Source organism: Lactuca virosa, chromosome 2 (assembly GCF_052849685.1).
Source record: "Lactuca virosa cultivar CGN04683 chromosome 2, Lactuca_virosa_CGN04683_v6, whole genome shotgun sequence".
Classification (NCBI taxonomy): Eukaryota; Viridiplantae; Streptophyta; class Magnoliopsida; order Asterales; family Asteraceae; genus Lactuca; species Lactuca virosa.
The window spans coordinates 84,492,985-84,511,081 of NC_136427.1; the positions used below are offsets into that span (position 1 = coordinate 84,492,985).

Sequence of the window (18,097 nt, forward strand, 5' to 3'; positions counted from 1 at the left end):
TTTTGTAATGATGACAGTTTATGCTATAGTTTACCAAATTGGTTGCATAAATTTTTTAAAACTTGAAACATGGCTTCGTAAATTGCTAAAAATGGGTAAATTTTATTTAAGCACTCATTGTTTTTGTTCGTTTGTAGACCACTTGACATATTTAGTCTGAATGATGGTATTCATAGCGATTGTTATGATTAGTGATCTTGCAGAAGGCTGGAGTTGTAATTAAGGCAAGAGCTATAGTTTACCAATTTGGATGCATAGATTTGTGGTAACTTGAAACATGGGTTCACATAATTTGTGATATTGCCATTGTTTGTTGCATAGAAGCTGTGTTTTGTTTTTTACCTTTTTCTCCACGTATTAAAGGAAACCTTAATGCAAGATTTAAACTTTTTTTTTAGGTTTCAAGTGTTGTGAAAACGCTCCTTGTTGTTGCCTTATAAAAAAAGTATTAGACCATTTTTATAAGATATGATTATGTTTCAAAGTGCAAGATATTCTAGCTTATGCTCTTAGTTGTATATATTCACAGCGAGATTGAAATTTAATAGTGTTAATTTTTAGGGTTATTTCTATAAAAGACCTTATATTTTGACTTTTTTCTTTTTAGACGTAGAACTTTTTTTCTTTTCCGAAAAATACCCAACTTTTACTTGTTACTTGTTATTTCAGACCCTTAGCAGGTCACCAACAGGTAAAGTATGTATTTTTTTTCATAAAAGACCTTATATTTTATAGTTTTTTCCATTTTAGACCTAAAATATTTTTTTTCAAAATAACTCAACTTTAAAATTGGTTATAATCTTCAAGACCAATATATAATGTACTTCTTGACTACACCAAAATAGAACGTATACATGTATAAACTAAAAAATGTTATCTAATCTATTATCTTTTGAGCGAATATAACCTAGAAGAATTGCAAAATTTTATTTTTGTGTAAAAGATATAATTAATAACAACTAAAAAATCTTAATTTGATATTTTTTGGTAACATGGATAATACATGGCTATGAAGAATCTTTTAGCATAATAACAACTTTTTTATTTATAGAAAAAAAATACCATGTAATTTAACAAACTGTATACAAAATAATTTTTTTAGTTTGTCTATTATACTTATTTCGTGATTTTGGACATATTTCTCTCTCTCACTTTTCTATATTATTTTTTTGGTCGAATTTTTTAATCAATTTTTTAAAACAGTTAACAAACGCACTCACTATCATACTCCTAAACGAAAGTCATAGAATATTTTGTAGCATTAACACATTATTCATGGGGGGCGTAGAGGGAGCAAAGTGGGTAGCTGCACATGACCCAATTATATATATATATATATATATATATATATATATATATATATACACACATTTATTTAAAAATAAAAGACTAATAATAGCGACAGGGGCCCTTTTTCTCTGACTCGTCCCGGACATTTGAGGATATTTACATCTCCAGGACCGGCTCTACCATTATTGAATAATATGTTATAATTATATCAAATACAAATATAAAAACATTAATCCTAAACATTCGTAATAGTTTTGTTTAGATATATCAGATTCAAGTTTAAGACATGGTGTTTAGATCAATACATGGTGTTTGTATATCGCGGTTATTGATTCTCAAGTATAATCATAATAATTACCAAAATAAAATTTAGGATTTCATTTTAATTTAAAAAAGCTTGAAGGTGCTTGGTACTCAATTGGTTATTGAATTTATGATCTTAAAATTATATAAAGTCTCTTTTGTGTTGTTAGGAAATTTGACTTCACATGTTTATGTATTCAACTCCTAGCTTTTGGTAATTGTTTTATGTAATTGAAATTGAAAAACTAATTAAACCAATAATAGAAAAAAAGGTTTTGGATCTAGAAAATGTAAATTTTCTCAAATGTAGACAAAACATTTTGTTATTATTTATATTACACTTGTGAAAAAAAACTATACTATACAATTTCATTGTATATATTTGTAATGGTTTAAAAAAAATGTTTCATGCGTAAATCAATACGATGCCAAAAGATGCAAAAGTTAAATCGTTGTCTATTATTTAAACTAAACGGATATAATTATGTTTTTTATGCCTTGACGAAATTAAGCTTCATGAACTTGGTGTAGTGAAGAAATAGCTTTTACAACTACATTTTTTTAATAAATATATGTGGACAAAGAATTGTCCAATCATAAATAAATATAGGCATAATAATTACATTGTTTAAATCGATGTCTATGTTTAAACTAAAAGGTTATAATCACGTTTTTGATACAATTAGTCTTGAAATAAAAAACATTTTAGGTCTAAACTAGAAAAAAGTACAAAATGTAGGGTCTTTTATGAAATAAAAATACTTAATTTCCCTTTTGGTGACCAGGGTCTACAATAACAAGTAATAGGTAAAAGTTGAGTTTTTTTCGGAAAAGAAAAAAGTTTTAGGTCAAAAGAAAAAAAATCAAAATATAGGGTCTTTTATGGAAATAACTATAATTTTTGTATACAAACCTGCTCTTTTTTGTAAGGATTTTTGTTTAGTATAAAAATTTTGGTTTGTTGAAGCAATGACATACAACCATTGATATGTCCGTGACAAGTTTATTGGCAGGTGGCGTGAAACCTAGAACATATGTTGAAGTTAGTTAACTGGTATAAAGTTGGAGAATTAGAAAGTCTAAGCTGTTAACTAAAGATGTACATGTATGTTTTTGTTTTACCTTTGTGTGGTTAATTTGTAAGTCTATGTTGTCCCCTCACCTTTTGAAATAATACAACTCCACATGTTCATTTTGGTTGACAATTTTTGTTTTCATATTTGGTATTTCACTTGGTTTTACTTTGATAATTTATATTGACGTTTGGTATTTTGATCACTTATAAATTATAATGATTGTAGAATAATAGAAATTAGTGGTTACTAGCAGTCTGTAGCTATCTCTTTTATTGTCAAATCCCAACATATCCATTTATCGGAGTGTCTAGTCCAATACCATCTAATAAATTCTTAACCCACCTGTTTAAACATTACATCTTGACTATTATTTGTGTTTAGAGGATATTAAATTTAATACATCATTAAAATTAAAAATATTGACAGTAGTGATAAGTGTATAATCCTAAGGAACATTTACTGATGGTTTATGCAGATGAACATAAAGAAGGATGAGAGATTTTGAAATCTTATATTGCAGTTCAACATATTAGTAGTATAGTTGAAATGATCAGTTATAATGAACGAGAGCCATCATGCAATGAATTGGTCCAATGATGAATTATATATGAGAAAATACTAAGCGCAGCTGAACGTTGCAAAATTGGTCCATCAATTGCAATTAAAAGTCGGTAGCTGTAAGGAATAAGTGAGAGAGGAGTTTTGTGATATTTAGTATAAAGTGTAAGTATCAAATTTATAAAATTAATGTTTGGACTTTTACACATCTTTTGTAGTTGTCTCTATAACAAGCCAAATGTCTCAGTTGGATCACAAGGGAGGAGAAAGTGAGAAGAGAGTTTATTAGTGAGTAACATGAGGAATGAGTAATAAACCATAATTAACAGTACTTTTCATAATTTAGTCTGACATTAGTTGCTTCCCTTGGTGCTCCCCATCTAACTGTTTCTTTATTTAGCCCCATGCAGTTATCGAACCACAAATTTCGGATAGATGACATTCTGGTTAACCACATGGGCAGTTCTCGCATTCCAAATCCTGTAATGGTTAACTCAGTCAGTGAGGTGAGGTGTTGTATTTCTTCGGGAATTGAATCCCAATGATCCCAACCTTCCAAACATAACTCGTGAAGATGGTTACTTAACTTCTCGATGCCTTGGAGACTCGGGAAAGAATCGAGCTCTTTCGAGAACGGACCAAGTGTCAACTCATTTAAGAAGGCAAAACAGTCAAACATTTCACAAGGCAAGGCCCTCAGTTCGTCGCAATGGCTAATAGACAAAGTTTTCAAAGAATGACACTCGTTGGGAAAATTGGTTATTCCTAAAAGACTAGGGCAGCACCGGATAATACAAATTCAAGAGATGTGAGGCCTTTTATGCTCTTAATGTACTCCAGACCTTTGCAGTCCCATATCCCTAAGTACACAAGAGGATGGGGATGGCATTCATCTAAGAGAATAAACTTTGGGCAATAATTAATGAGCAACTTCTCAAGGACAGACGATATCATTTTTGAGCTGTTGGGTGCTCCATCTATCCACTTTTCCAGTCTTTTCATATCTAAAAGTGCGAGCGATCTCAACGATGGAGATAAAGGCTTTGGTTGATCCAGTAACACCGGAACTCCTTAAACATGTCAAGTTGTCCATCCCTAGTAACACAAGATCCTGAAGATGTGGTAGGTGCTCAAGCGTCGGAAGAGAGAGGCAGCTCCTACATCCATCTAATCTGATTTTCACGAGCTTGTCAAGGGGAGTCTCTTTTCCATGGATATTGATTGCCATCGTCATTACCCATTCCGGAAAATTATCACTGGAAAAAAAGTTAATCGTCAATATTTTCACATCTCCAGGGGGTTGCAAGCCTTCCAATACATCCTTGTCGTTTCGGTTGGCATCTTCCAATACACCTTCATTGCTATGCCAATTGAATTCAATCTCGCGTAAATTTTTCTTGCTAGATAAATCTGCCTTGACAGCATCCTCTTTGCTCCTAACATTTTCTAAATTGGAAATACAGAGCTTTCCAGTAAGGTTATTCAAATGGTGTAGCTCTTCAATACCTTGTCCCTTCCTTCCAACCACTTTGACCGAAGACAGTTTTCGAAGACAAATCAACTGTCTAAGGACATAGGTGGGAATATCTTCATCACACATGAAATACCGCAGGCTTATCAAATTTCTCATGGTTTTTGGAAACTTCTTGAGATCATCGCAACCTTGCAACTTCAGAGTTTGCAAGTGGTATAATTTACCAATCGATTCAGGAAGAACACTGATCCTGGTAATGACAAATCAAGATACGTGAGATGCACCAACTCTCCAATTGAGTCGTCTATCTTCTCTAGCCAACATCTTTTGAGCTTTAGGATTCGCATGCACTTTAATGGTTGAAATGAAAATTTCTTCTCAACTTCACCTTTGATGAAAAATGTATGCAAAGTTCTAGCCACTGTATTCCTTTCAATGAACATAGAAACCTTGGCTGTGAATTCATCATCCTCATTCTGTTCTTGGTAAAAAGCAAGATGTTTAACAAGAGGGATACATGCAATATCATCATCAGTAGCATCCACCAGACCTAGGCTATCATGTTTTGAAAGTGATAATGAAAGATCATGCATGTTACAATGAGTGATGTGACCATACTCATCCCTTTCAACACCTTGGAACAATGAATTGCTGACCAAAATTTGAAAAATATCATTCCCCACATCCTCCATCTCCTTGTTTCTTTCCTCATCCACTCGAACCAATCCTAAAGCCATCCAAATTCGGACCAGTTCTTCCCTTTCCATGAGTGTATCTTTCTCAAAGATGGAACAATATGCAAAGCACTGCTTGATGATAGAATTGGGGAGATTATCAAAGCTCAGCTCCAAACTCTTTTGAACTCTATCCCTTTCTTCTTCCAGATCCCAAACGTTGCTATTTTTTATGGACAACCACTTCTCTATGTCATTGTAATTTGCCAACATGCCACCTATTACATTTAATAGAAATGGTAAACCACCACACTTTAATCTCACGGCCTATCTCCTCCAGTTCTGGAGATGGTGATGTGCTTGTCACAAACGCTCTTTCTCTAAAGATGTCCCAACAATGATCATCAGAAAGACCTTTTAAAAGACATGAATCAGCCTTCATTCCAATAGTTCCGATTTCAAGTTTCCGTGTAGTGACAAGAATGCCACTTCCATTTTGTGAGTTTACACCTAGCATACATCTCCTAAACTCTTCCCAATATGGCCTCTCTTCAACCCAAACATCATCCAAGACCAGAAAATATCTTTTTGATCCCAACTTCTCTTCAAGGCTTTTAATTAAATTGACCTTAGAGTCCGACTCAGGTTTCTTTCCAGCAAGAGATTCATAGATCTTTGTGAGAAGTGTGTTAATGTCAACCTTAACCGACACACACAACCATGCTCTCACACCAAAATGTTTCTCAATTTTTTGATCATTGTAAACCAGCTTAGCCAAAGCTGTCTTCCCAATACCGCCCATTCCCACAATAGGAACAATTGTAAGTTTTTCTTCGTTTGTTGATTGGGTTAAAACCTCAATGATACGTAGTTGATCATCATCTCTCCCAACAATTTTGAATTCTTCTAGATGTGGAATAGTCTCCCGATAGAGGCCATCCGGAACAGGGTCAACAGGCTTTTCATTTTGTAGTCCTAAGCGGTGTGCTTCTAGATTGATCTCGAGCAACGCTTCATTGATGTTTTGGATTTTATGACCTATTTCATTTCGAAATGAAAATCTTTTCAAGCTAGGAAGACACGATACCTTTTTAGCCACCTGATCTCGTTTATTTATCTGATGCCTCAACATTTCGTAATCAACCTCGTCCAACACGTCATCAGCTTCGCCTACAACATCTCTTAGCTGCTTCAGCCACACCATCACAGCCTCTGATCCGTTTTGTCTCTCCGCCTCTTGCAACTTGGCACGAACCAGGTCCAATGTTCCATGAAGGCTTTTCACCCCAAGCAATGGCGAGTTCATAGGCAGCCATAGACGCCGCCTTTTTCAGTATCTCTTGGGCAGCGAAAGTGAGTAAAGATTCAGCCATTTACACTGTTGAGAAAACGAGAGAGTGAGATGGTGGAAGAAAGAAAGAGAAAAAGAGAGAGAGAGAGAGAGAGAGAGAGAGAGAGAGATGGAAAGAAGCCAGAGAAATGTGCAGCGGAAACAAATCAAAAGTCCTTTTAAAGGCGTCCTTTAGTCATTTCTTAATTTTTTATTTTCTATTTATATATCCATTTGGTTTTTTCACATAGTTTTTATATGTAATATATAGTATAAACAAACATATACGCCGGTTTATTTTCACCTTAATTTTAAAACAAGTTTTATTGTAATATGAGACCAACTCATTACGAGAGCTTCAGTAAATTATAAATGCAAGTAATTGTATAAAAAATTAAAAATTAAATGACAAGATAAAAGTATCTATAACAATACGTATATTAACGTTAAACGCTCTAAATACACTTAGACATGTATCCGTTCAAGCGGAATATATATTCAACTTTTACATACATTAGAGACAACCAAATCAAAAGATTAAAAATATACGAGGAAATAAAATTTAGAATAAATGTTGCCCACATTTTGATAAGATTTATTGTTTTGTATTATTAGTTTGTACTTAATTAGTGTTTTAAATTAGTTTATACAAATTTGTAGGAATTTTATAGCAAATGCTTTATCGCATAATAAAGATATGTAATAATATTAGTATATACAATAAACACATTATATTTTCTTTATGATGAATTAGAAACAAAATATAAATTAGTAGTATTTAAAACCATTGTCATTTTAGATGCATTAATAAAATCTATTTAGCAATAGAATTCACTGACAATATGTATTTTGTTATATAAATTTAATAAACTAACATAATACATTAATTTGATAAGGATAAATGTGAAATTAAAACGTTTGTAACGTCAGTACTTGTCTGTAAATAACAACGAAAAATGCATAGCGATTATGATGACGAGTTGGATTTGCACACACTATTGTCTGCAGCACAAGATATGATTCATGAGAGAGGCGAAAGTTCACACCCCGAGAAGAAGCATAGAAAATGGATTAACCGCGATCGAGAGACGGCAAATGAACTTTTGGTACGTGTTTATTTTGCCCCAGATAGTTTATATGACCTATCGAAATTTGAAGAACGTTTCCGTATTTGTAGAAATTTATTCTTATGTATAGCTAGAGATTTGGAACGTAATTATGAGTTTTTCCAATTACGATGGGATACTAGAGGTAAACGTAGTTTTACTACAATACAAAAATGTACGGCCGCTCTTAGACAATTGGCATATGACATAACCGCAGACGCTTCAGATGAGTATTTGAAAATGTCTGAGAGGACGGGTCGAAAATGTACATATCTTTTCCATGAGTATGTTATAGAGCTTTACCGTGACATATACTTGCGACATCCGACTAAAAGTGATGTCGAACATATGCCGCGCATCAAGCTAAACATGGTTTTCCAGGGATGCTTAGTAGTATTGATTGTACACATTCACGCGAAGTGATCATGGGGTCCCAACTGTTATATTAGAGGCGGTTGTTTCACAAGACTTATGGTTTTGACATGCATTCTTTGGTATGGCGGGGTCCAACAATGACCTGAATGTGCTTCAAGCGTCTCCTTTATTTAACAATATTTTGCAGGGTAAAGCACCAGACATGTCATACGTTTTGAATGGAAATGAATATAAGTATGGGTATTACCTAGCTGATGGGATATATCCAGAGTATGATACATTTGTCAAGTCATGATCATTTCCAGCCGATGAAAAAAGAAAAATATTCAAGTTAGCACAGGAGTCTGCACGGAAGGATGTGGAACGATCGTTTGGAGTCCTAAAACAAAAGTGGCACATAATCAAACATCCAGCACGGACATGGGACGACGGTGTTGATTTCTTGTGTTATTTTACATAACATGATAATAGAAGAAAATGGCAGGGCTATTTGTTCCTATACCGGGAACGATATACTTAATCCACCTGCAGTAATACAAGTTGCAGCCCTCTCTGGAGTTTTGGAAATACAAAATCGTGAAACACATCACAATCTACGTCACGATTCGACCGAGCACATATGGGGAAGAGAACTCCAAGGGGGGAAATGACAATGAAGACGAAGAGGATGAGGGCGATGCGAATGCAGACGGTGACGATGAGGCGGATGATAGAGATGAGGATGGTGACGACGACGAGTAGTATTTGTCTATGATTTTTATGTTTTAAGTTTTTATTTTTTTTAATTAAGTAGTGTAATGTTTTATTTGTTATGGTTTATGTTTATTTTAGTAATTAAGGTTTTAAATTTCTATGTTTTTAATTAATGAAATTTGGTTTTATATTTTTTATGTTTTCAAAAAATTTATTTATGTTATAAATTATGTTTTTTATTTAATCTAATGTAACAAAAAATAAAAAAATAAAAATATTTATTTACGTTATAAATTATGTTTTTTATTTAATATAATGTTATAAAAAATAAAAAAATAAAAATATTTATTTATGTTATAAATGATGTTTTTTTATTTAATATAATGTTACAAAAATAAAAATAAAAATAAAAATAAAAGAAAAAGAATATTGTTAGTGGTAACCATTTCCTGTCTCTAGTGGGTTGGTGGTGAAGGTAACGAAGCGCAGATGTACCCCACTTTTTCGGTGGGTTGGTGTTGACCACTCTCCACAACCTGATATGTCACAACAAAATCCATAAACGAATCCACATTAAGATCAGGTAAAAGTACCTCGACGTCGATTTGTCTGAATAAAAGTTTGTATCTTTAATTATTCAACAAATTGTATGGATAGTAAGATCGAATACAAAATTATAAAGGTCATTATGAAAATTTAACAACAAAATAGCAAAAAAAAACTTCATTTTAACCTCCTATGTTTATATTTCTTAGTTACTGAAAAAGCTTTTTAATTATTAATAACAAAATAACACTAAATATTATAAATATATAACATATTGAATAATAGTCTTATATTTTAAAGATTTTATCAACATATCTCTAATATATTTTATAGAAAATTATTTTATGATTTTTATTGAATATATAACAAATTGTCTATTCAATAAACACTATCTTCATGGGGTTGTCAAGGCACTCTAATGGGTTTTATGGCGAGTTTCGGATTAATAATTGAAAGATTTGTTAAGATAACTACTTTTTCGTATTTTTACATTTAGACAACTTTTTTGTATAAATTTAACCATTTAATTTATTAAATGTGTTCATATATTATCATTGTCACATGCTATATATTATCATTGTCACCTGCTATAGCAGGTGACAATGATAATATATGAACACTGTTAACAACATAAATGGTCAAATGTGTAGAAAAAATAAAATTGTTTAAATATGAAGCATTTTTTTTACAAATTTCTTAAGACTTTTTATAATTTCTTACAACATTTTCAAACAATTTTTTTTATAACTTCCATAAAATTATTTCTTAATGACTTTTCAGGGTAATTAGCTTTTCTTTTTGTTCACATTTAGGCAGCCTTTTTTTGTACACATTTGACCATTTAACTCGTTAAATGTGTTCACATATTATCGTTGTCACTTGCTATAGTCGGTGACAATGGTAATATATGATCACATATAACAAGTTAAATGGTCAAATGTGTATAAAAAATTGCATAAACGTGAACAAGACGAAAAGTTAATTACCGTGGTAGCCGGTGACAATGGTAATATATGATCACATATAACAAGTTAAATGGTCAAATGTGTATAAAACAAATTGCATAAAAGTTAATTACCGTGGTAGCCGGTGACAATGGTAATATATGATCACATTTGGGCAGCCTTTTCTTACAACATTCTCAATATGTTTCGTGCGTTGGTGCTAAACTGGATTCTCAGTCATGTAAACAGAACTGATATTTTCATAATAGACAATAGTAGCTTTGGTTGGCAGACACCGAAGCTCACGAAGGAGGTTGCGAAGCCAGCATATATTGGCGACGACATTACCAACGCCATGATACTCCGCCTCAATAGTAGATCAAGAAATGACTCCCTTCTGTTTGGAAGACCATGAAATGAGGTTGTCACCTAAAAATACTCAATAGCTAGAGGTCGAACGATGGTAGATGAGATAGTCACCCCAATCTATATCAAAGTAAGCATGATGATCGGATGATGGTGACACATAAATATACAGTCCATGATCAAGGATCCCACATAGATAACACAAGATGCGTTTGAGAGAATGTAGATGAGGCTCCCGTGGGTCATGCATAAAGAGCCAGATCTGTTGTATAGTAAAAACAATATCTTGTCTGGTGAATGTAAGGTACTGAAACACACCGACGAGGTTGCGGTAGATAAATGGATCAGCAACTAGAGGGCCAGTAGTATCCAACTTATGTGTGGTGTTGGCAGGTGTACGAGTTGGATTTCACTAAAGCATGTGATCTCTAAAGCATGTGATCACGCACTAACATCTCAAAAACATATTTTTGCTGAGACAGAAAGAGACAATGAGATGAGTGAGTAAAAGATATCCCAAGAAAGTAGTTGTGAGACCCAAGCTCAGTCATGGCAATCTCTCTGCTCAGTTGTGCAATAATAGGTTGAAGCAAAGATGTGGATCTGTGGAGGATGCAGTCAGGACAATCTCATCAACATACTGTAGGATGTATGCAGTGTTAGTGCCATGGTGATTGATAAATAAGGATGAATCAGTAAGACTGTGATGAAACCCCATGTAAGTAGCATGCTGAGCGAAACGTTGATACCAAGATTGTGGGACCTATTTAAGGCCATATAGAGATCTCTGAAGGTGGCAAACATAATCCGGATGTTGAGAATCTTGAAACCCTAGGGACTGGTACATGTAAACTGTCTGCTGAAGCTGACTGTGAAGAAATACATTCTTCACGTCAAGTTGATGGATAGGCCAATGCCGAGATACTGCCAAGCTGGGTACAATATGTATAGTGTCCGGTTTGACAACCAAACTAAAAGTGTCGGTACAATTAATCCCATGTTGGTGACTGCATCCATTTGCCACTAAATGCACTTTGTAGCGCGAAAGAGAATTGTCTACATTAAGTTTCTTCTTGAAAAGCCACATCGAGCGGACCACATTGGCTCCAGGTGGTCGTGGCACAAGAAACCAAGTACCATTTGTAATAAGAGAATTATACTCTTCGTTCATGACTTTAACCAGTTTGGATCTTTCAAAGCCTAAAAATGGGAACTCGGGACAGAGGAAATAAAGGAAGTGTGTAGGTTAAGTCTTTGGATGGGTTTTACAATCCTACTTTTGGACCGAGTGTGCATGTGATGGGTAGGAACAGGAGTAGGATCCACTGGTGTAGGAGAATGAGGTGGTGATACATCACTAGGGACAAGGGATGAAGGCTAAGGAGCAACCTCGGTATCAATGGAAGGAGGGGTTGAAGGAATATGATAAGGAGCAATGAAGGTAGGGTCGAGAATATGTCGAAGGTTAGGTGACGTATCTGAGTCTGAGAGAAAGTCATAGGAGGGGGTTCAGCGGGGGTGACCGGACGATAGGAAAATATGGGCTCATCAAATTTGACATTGTGAGAGATGATTATTTTGTAGGAGGAGATATCATAGCACCAAAAACTACGGTTATGGGAGGGATAACTGAGAAAGATAGAAGGGGTAGATCACAGTTGGAGTTTTTGAGTGTGTGAATGCGAGGTAAGCATAAACAACCGAACATGCGAAGGTGATCAAAGGTAGGGTGTTGGTGAAACAAACGACACTGTGGGGTGTCTATAATGCCCGCAACTTTGGGCTACACATTTAGGATATAATAATAATATAAATCCTCGATTAGGATTATCATTAGGCGTACACGTTGCAGACTACGTATTATAAAGCTATATTAGTAATTTATCGATAAGTAATGAAATGGAAATCTTGATAGAAAATTATTTAGGACAAATAATATTGATGATAAAAGTAGGAGTTGTGATATGAATCCCATACACATAAAGCACACACAAATCCAACTTGTATGCAGAAGTTTTGGACTCCTAAAGTTTCTCGTTCAGACAGTGTATTGTAACATTCCAAAAATCACACGATAAAGTTTTCAATTTTCAATCAAAATAAAATCACTGTTTCAACCAAAACCCATGTTATAAAAACCAAGTATCAAATACAATTATCCCAAAATAAGAGTATCATAAAAACTCCAAACATATCACTGAAGGATGTCTACGATCACGCCTTCTCTTTGCCCTAATCATCTGAAGTACCCAAAACTTAACACTTAAACTGTAAGCCAAAGCTTAGTGAGTTTCCCCCAAAATACCACACATGAAACATAAACATGTACACTGGGCCCAAAACATATGTTTGGAATACCCCTATAGGGCGCTCAGCATAAGTCTGGATTGCCCCTGAGCCCACAACATGAGTCTAGAATGCCCTTCCCGGCCCTCAGCCCATGTCTAGAATGCTTCCAAGCCCTTATCTTGAGTCTGGAATACCCTTCTAGGATCCTCAGCTGATGTCTAGAATTTTCCTGGTATCTTGGCCTTCAACACAAAGTAGAACCACCTCAACCCAAACCGTTATAATATATCAACATATGCACATAAAAAATATCCAACAAATAACAGATAATCATGCAGATCTAACAGATCACTACAGCATAACAACATCTTAACTAGGATACATAACCTAGTAGGCCGGCATTGGTGCCTTCGACCCACGAGTATAATGAGGAAAACTCACCTCACGGTCTGAAATGTAGCTGAATAGATCACTACTCCAACCGATGTATCTACCGGTCACCTATACAATAAACAGGGACCTTGCAACAGCCCAAAAACCAGATAATAATTTTCATTTTTGAAAATAGATTACAATCATAATTTGTCCCCAAAAATCCATTACATCATATTGTATCAAATATCAGAGTATCAAAATAGATAAATACGAAAAGTGTTTGAGAATGAACATCGCGCCATCAAGTCGGACCCTTCCCCTTGGTACCAGAAGTACCTAAAAACACCCAAATAAATCGTAAGCAAGAGCTTAGTAAGTTCCCAAAATATCACATAACATACAACTACAAAATACCATGTAACATACATAAAAGTTGTCATGGGCTACCCCCATGGTCTTTACCTGGAATGCCATGGACTACCCCTACGGTCTGATATCCAAGTGTCATGGACTACGCCTATGGTCTTTACCTGGAATGCCATGGGCTACCCCCATGGTCTTTACCTGGAATGCCATGGGCTCCCCCATGGTCTGATATCCAAGTGTCATGGACTACCCCTATGGTCTTTACCTGGAATGCCATGGGCTACCCCCATGGTCTGATATCCAAGTGTCATGGGCTACCCCCATGGTCTTCACACAAGTGCTACGGGCTACCTCGGGGTCTTCATACAGTCAATGCATAACAACTAACAATCCACATATTAGGTATTGGGTCGGAATTGGTGCCTTCGACCCATTGATATGGTGAGAAGACTCACCTCAGACTGCTGATAAGAATACTGCTCGGCAACTGGTCCGGTAATCTCACACTGAATATACACAAGATATCTTAATTAGAATTAAATCACGAACTCGAGACCTATACCTAAAATCCTAAGTCCAAACTCCTTCAATAAGGCCCATAAGTGTTTCCTTCAATAATGGGACTAACATCCAAGGTCCAAAACAATAATGGGCCACAAAGCCCAAAAGGCCTAACCATTCCATCTACAGCCCAAAAACAAGTTCAAAGGCCCAAACTCTAATAGGTCTAGGCCCAAGGTTAAATAGGGCCCAAATGGCTCAAGAACCCATCGGATGCCCAAAATCCACTAAAAGCGTACACCCAACGTACATCTTCAGTACGCTTAGCATACTAGGTCCTCTAGCGGTACACACAACGTACAAACTAGTGTGCCCAACGTATAAGTTGTTTCTGTACCAACAACCATTAAGTGCTTAATACATGAAGTCTCCACATTCAATTCCATATCCGAGTCGATTAAGAGGTCCTAGGGCATAAATTTGGCAACTTTATGCCCTTGCATGCAATGTGGGAACCCAACACCTCTTTTAACCCATTAAGACTCCTTTTAACACCTTAAACTCATGCATGGTGTCATAACTGTTGGGTTTTGAGCATTCTAACACTCCTAAGTGTACATGCAACCCTAAATACCTTGGATCTACGTTTTCTCTATTATAAATGCAAATATGATTATCCAAGGTATTATCCTAACTAGCATACCAAAACATTGATACTAGGATAATAAAATAGATAGAATACATACCTTGTTGTTGTTGCTTGACTCCATGAAGCTTGAGAGCCTAGTGCCCCAAGTGTGACACCTCAAATGGTTCACACAACATCATGAACTCTTGGAATAACCATGAGAAGAAGACATACATGTTCAAATCGGCTAGCCCTCAAAATATGTATCACTAGTACCCAATTTCTTGAACTAAAGGGGTTCTTATATAGTGTGGCTATTAGGGTTACACCATGTAACTCATGACTTTACCCATTCCTTATGCTCCATGGGTTTTAACCTCCATGGAGTATCCATGGATCACCACATGGGTTAAACCCAACATAAAGGAATCTTGGATCATAAGCCCACATATATAAGAATGAATGATTTACACAATCAATCCCCATATATTTAATTAGTCTCTTTTTGATCACTAAATTAAGTCCAAATTAATTCTTGATCAATACTAATTAAATAACATGATTTCATATTAATATATTAGAACTTATAATATATTAATATGTCACAAAATGTCTTTTCCTCATAAATGGTCTATCCAAATGTTCCGATGCCATGCAACCCAAATGGACCATGCCGAGTCGGGTCAAGTACATACCAATTATAGTTATGGACTTAGACACTAATCCAACAGTCTCCCACTTGGATAAGTCTAAAACTATTATTGCGTATGACTTCAGGAACCAACTGGCAATCGTAGCTCTCAAAAGCCGTTGTCGAACTCTGACCTTTGTCAATGACTTGTCCATTAGATAAGGGATCATATATTCCTCCATTCTAGATATCATATGGACTGAGACATGGATTATAATCATTCTCTCTGTCCATTTGTTGTTTCCCGATTTCCGATTTATGACGATTGACTAATTGAACAAATCAAATCAGTCCAGGCCCGGCCGAGCACTTACATTTGTCATCACCAAATCATCGAGGGGCCCACAGATATCGCTTTTATCCCGAAGGTAAAAGGAATGGATAAACTTCGACTCATGTGGCTTGTTCTACTACTTGTTGAATCATACACAAAGGCACTTTTTATAACACCGAGTTACCGAATGCGTTTTCGTGCAATCAATGTACAACCAACTCATAGTAACAACTCATATCTCTAGGTTTGAAGAATATAAGATATTATCGTCTCATGATCACTCGTGATAAAATCTATGAAGTGATTCCAATGAGCGCGGGTTGAATCCAATACTCAGAACTTATGAGCACTCATAAGTGTTGTAGCCCCTTGTCCAACATCTTAGACCTCTACAAGCCAACCCATGACAGTCTTGATTCATATCTACTTCCAACATATGACCGACTGTGGATAGTTTGAATAACTTAGTCAATCAGGAAGAACGACCTAGTTATTTTGGAAGTCAAAACATGCAAAATGAAACACAATAATAATAGAATCTAATATGGTATCAAAACTTATGAACATAAATAAAACACCTTTTATTTATCACCATATGATTACACATTATTCATTGTATACTGTTTCAGCTATCAACTTTATTCTTGAATTTAAAACAATAGTTGTCCCATGCTCCAAGCATGTACACTATGTTTTCTAAACACTAGTCATGCCATACACCAAGTATGCATACTATGTTTGTCTATGATCTTCACTTTGTGAATTAGATCAATTGAACATAACTCCAATGATCCTCTTTCACAGTCCCAAATCCTTACTGCAAATGCAAGAATTCCAAATTCATGCCATTTACTGAAATCTGATAGATTCTAAACTTATATGCATTGATCCTCCTGTAATGATTATGCACAGAGTCAGAAAGACTTGACAACAACCATTACAGAGCATTCCAAAGGAGATCAGCTCCTTGGAAATATCCTTCTTGCATTAAGTTTCCTAATCTTACACAGATTGAATAATTTCCAACTTTGAAACATTTCCATATTCCATTTTGACTATCACTTCTGAACAAGAGTTGCCTCCTTACAAATTATGTCAATATGGTCCTTCCAGAATTATCATTATACTTCCAACTGTCCTTGAGCAACCAATCTTTGGTAAACCTTAGATTGTCCTCGACAATTGCTTAATCCTTTTAGTCATATCCAGTTCTAGACCTTTTCCCTTCTTAATGCCCCAGGCATTTGGAAAATTTTAGAAAGGATAAATATAGCACATGTAATCGATCCTATATCCGAAGCATATGGGACACGAGTCATGATGTCTCACATAAAGACTAAACCAGTCTTTTGCTATAACATTTCCATTTCTATTTGCCAAGTTCTCATAATTCAGATTATGAAAAGGGATGCCGTAATCATAATCGAATTTTAGAACGCAAATAATGGACCCATATATAGAATTTCCTTATGTTGAGTCATTCCAACATGAAATTCATATATATATCCTTGACTAAATACGACTTAAAACCTCAATCTAAGCTTTTAGAATTGAAATGAAGTATAATTTTCTCTCCCTTAATTATAGCAAAACAACTTTTTCAACCCCTGCAGCCTCACGAATTGAAACTTTTGTTTTTTATAATTAACATTGCTAACTTGCAACCTTTATCATAATTATCATGCTCCCACTAACATGATGATTATTAGCATAACACTTATGCTCCCACTAGCTTTGACATGTAATCAGAAATCAGCTGGACTTCTAGAAATCAATACTTTATTGACTTTCTTACCAAAGTTCAGATTTCTGATACTAGATTGCTTTGATAAAACTTTATCAATATCATACACCTTATCTTAGATAGCTCACAGGTGTGTCTAAACAATTTTAAGAACTATGAAAAGGGATGTCGTAATCATAGTCTCGATTTTTTAGACCTTTACCACTTCTCACAAGTCCATGTTAGTGTGCTAGTTAACCACACACGCTCCACTAACGACTTTGAGAATGCAAATATCACAATTGCTATCTAGCTAAAATCTACTTAGTGAAAGTGTTTCCTCACCATCATTTTCATGAATCGGAGAGAAACCTTATGACACTTAGATTTTATGGTGTATGAGTTCCTATCCATATGAATTTTGTCAAAACCATAATCACAAGACAAGGTTACTGACAAATCCACACTTATATGGATTAAACTTGTGCAATCTTAAATTCTTGCCATTTGGCAGC

General features: G+C 35.0%; 1 protein-coding gene and 1 pseudogene across 1 annotated transcript; both read right to left on the reverse strand.

Moving 5' to 3' along the window:
• Positions 1-3,453: 3,453 nt before the first annotated feature.
• Positions 3,454-6,776, reverse strand: LOC145156425 (putative disease resistance protein RGA4; annotated as a pseudogene).
• On the reverse strand, positions 5,696-6,681 carry LOC145157574 (putative disease resistance protein RGA4). The gene is made up of 2 exons (XM_079076601.1): positions 5,812-6,681; positions 5,696-5,755 (listed from the first exon to the last, which is right to left on the reverse strand). Exons 1-2 carry the CDS (start codon positions 6,679-6,681, stop codon positions 5,696-5,698), a joined length of 930 nt encoding a protein of 309 aa, XP_078932727.1.
• Positions 6,777-18,097: the final 11,321 nt, after the last annotated feature.

Excerpts from the sequence above, each read along its gene's own strand:
- LOC145157574 (XM_079076601.1), bottom strand. The coding sequence starts at position 6,681 with ATGAACTCGCCATTGCTTGGGGTGAAAAGCCTTCATGGAACATTGGAC. Across the intron at positions 5,756-5,811 it reads TCGGAACTATTGGAATGAAG|AGAAAGAGCGTTTGTGACAA; the intron begins GCTGATTCATGT and ends GGACATCTTTAG.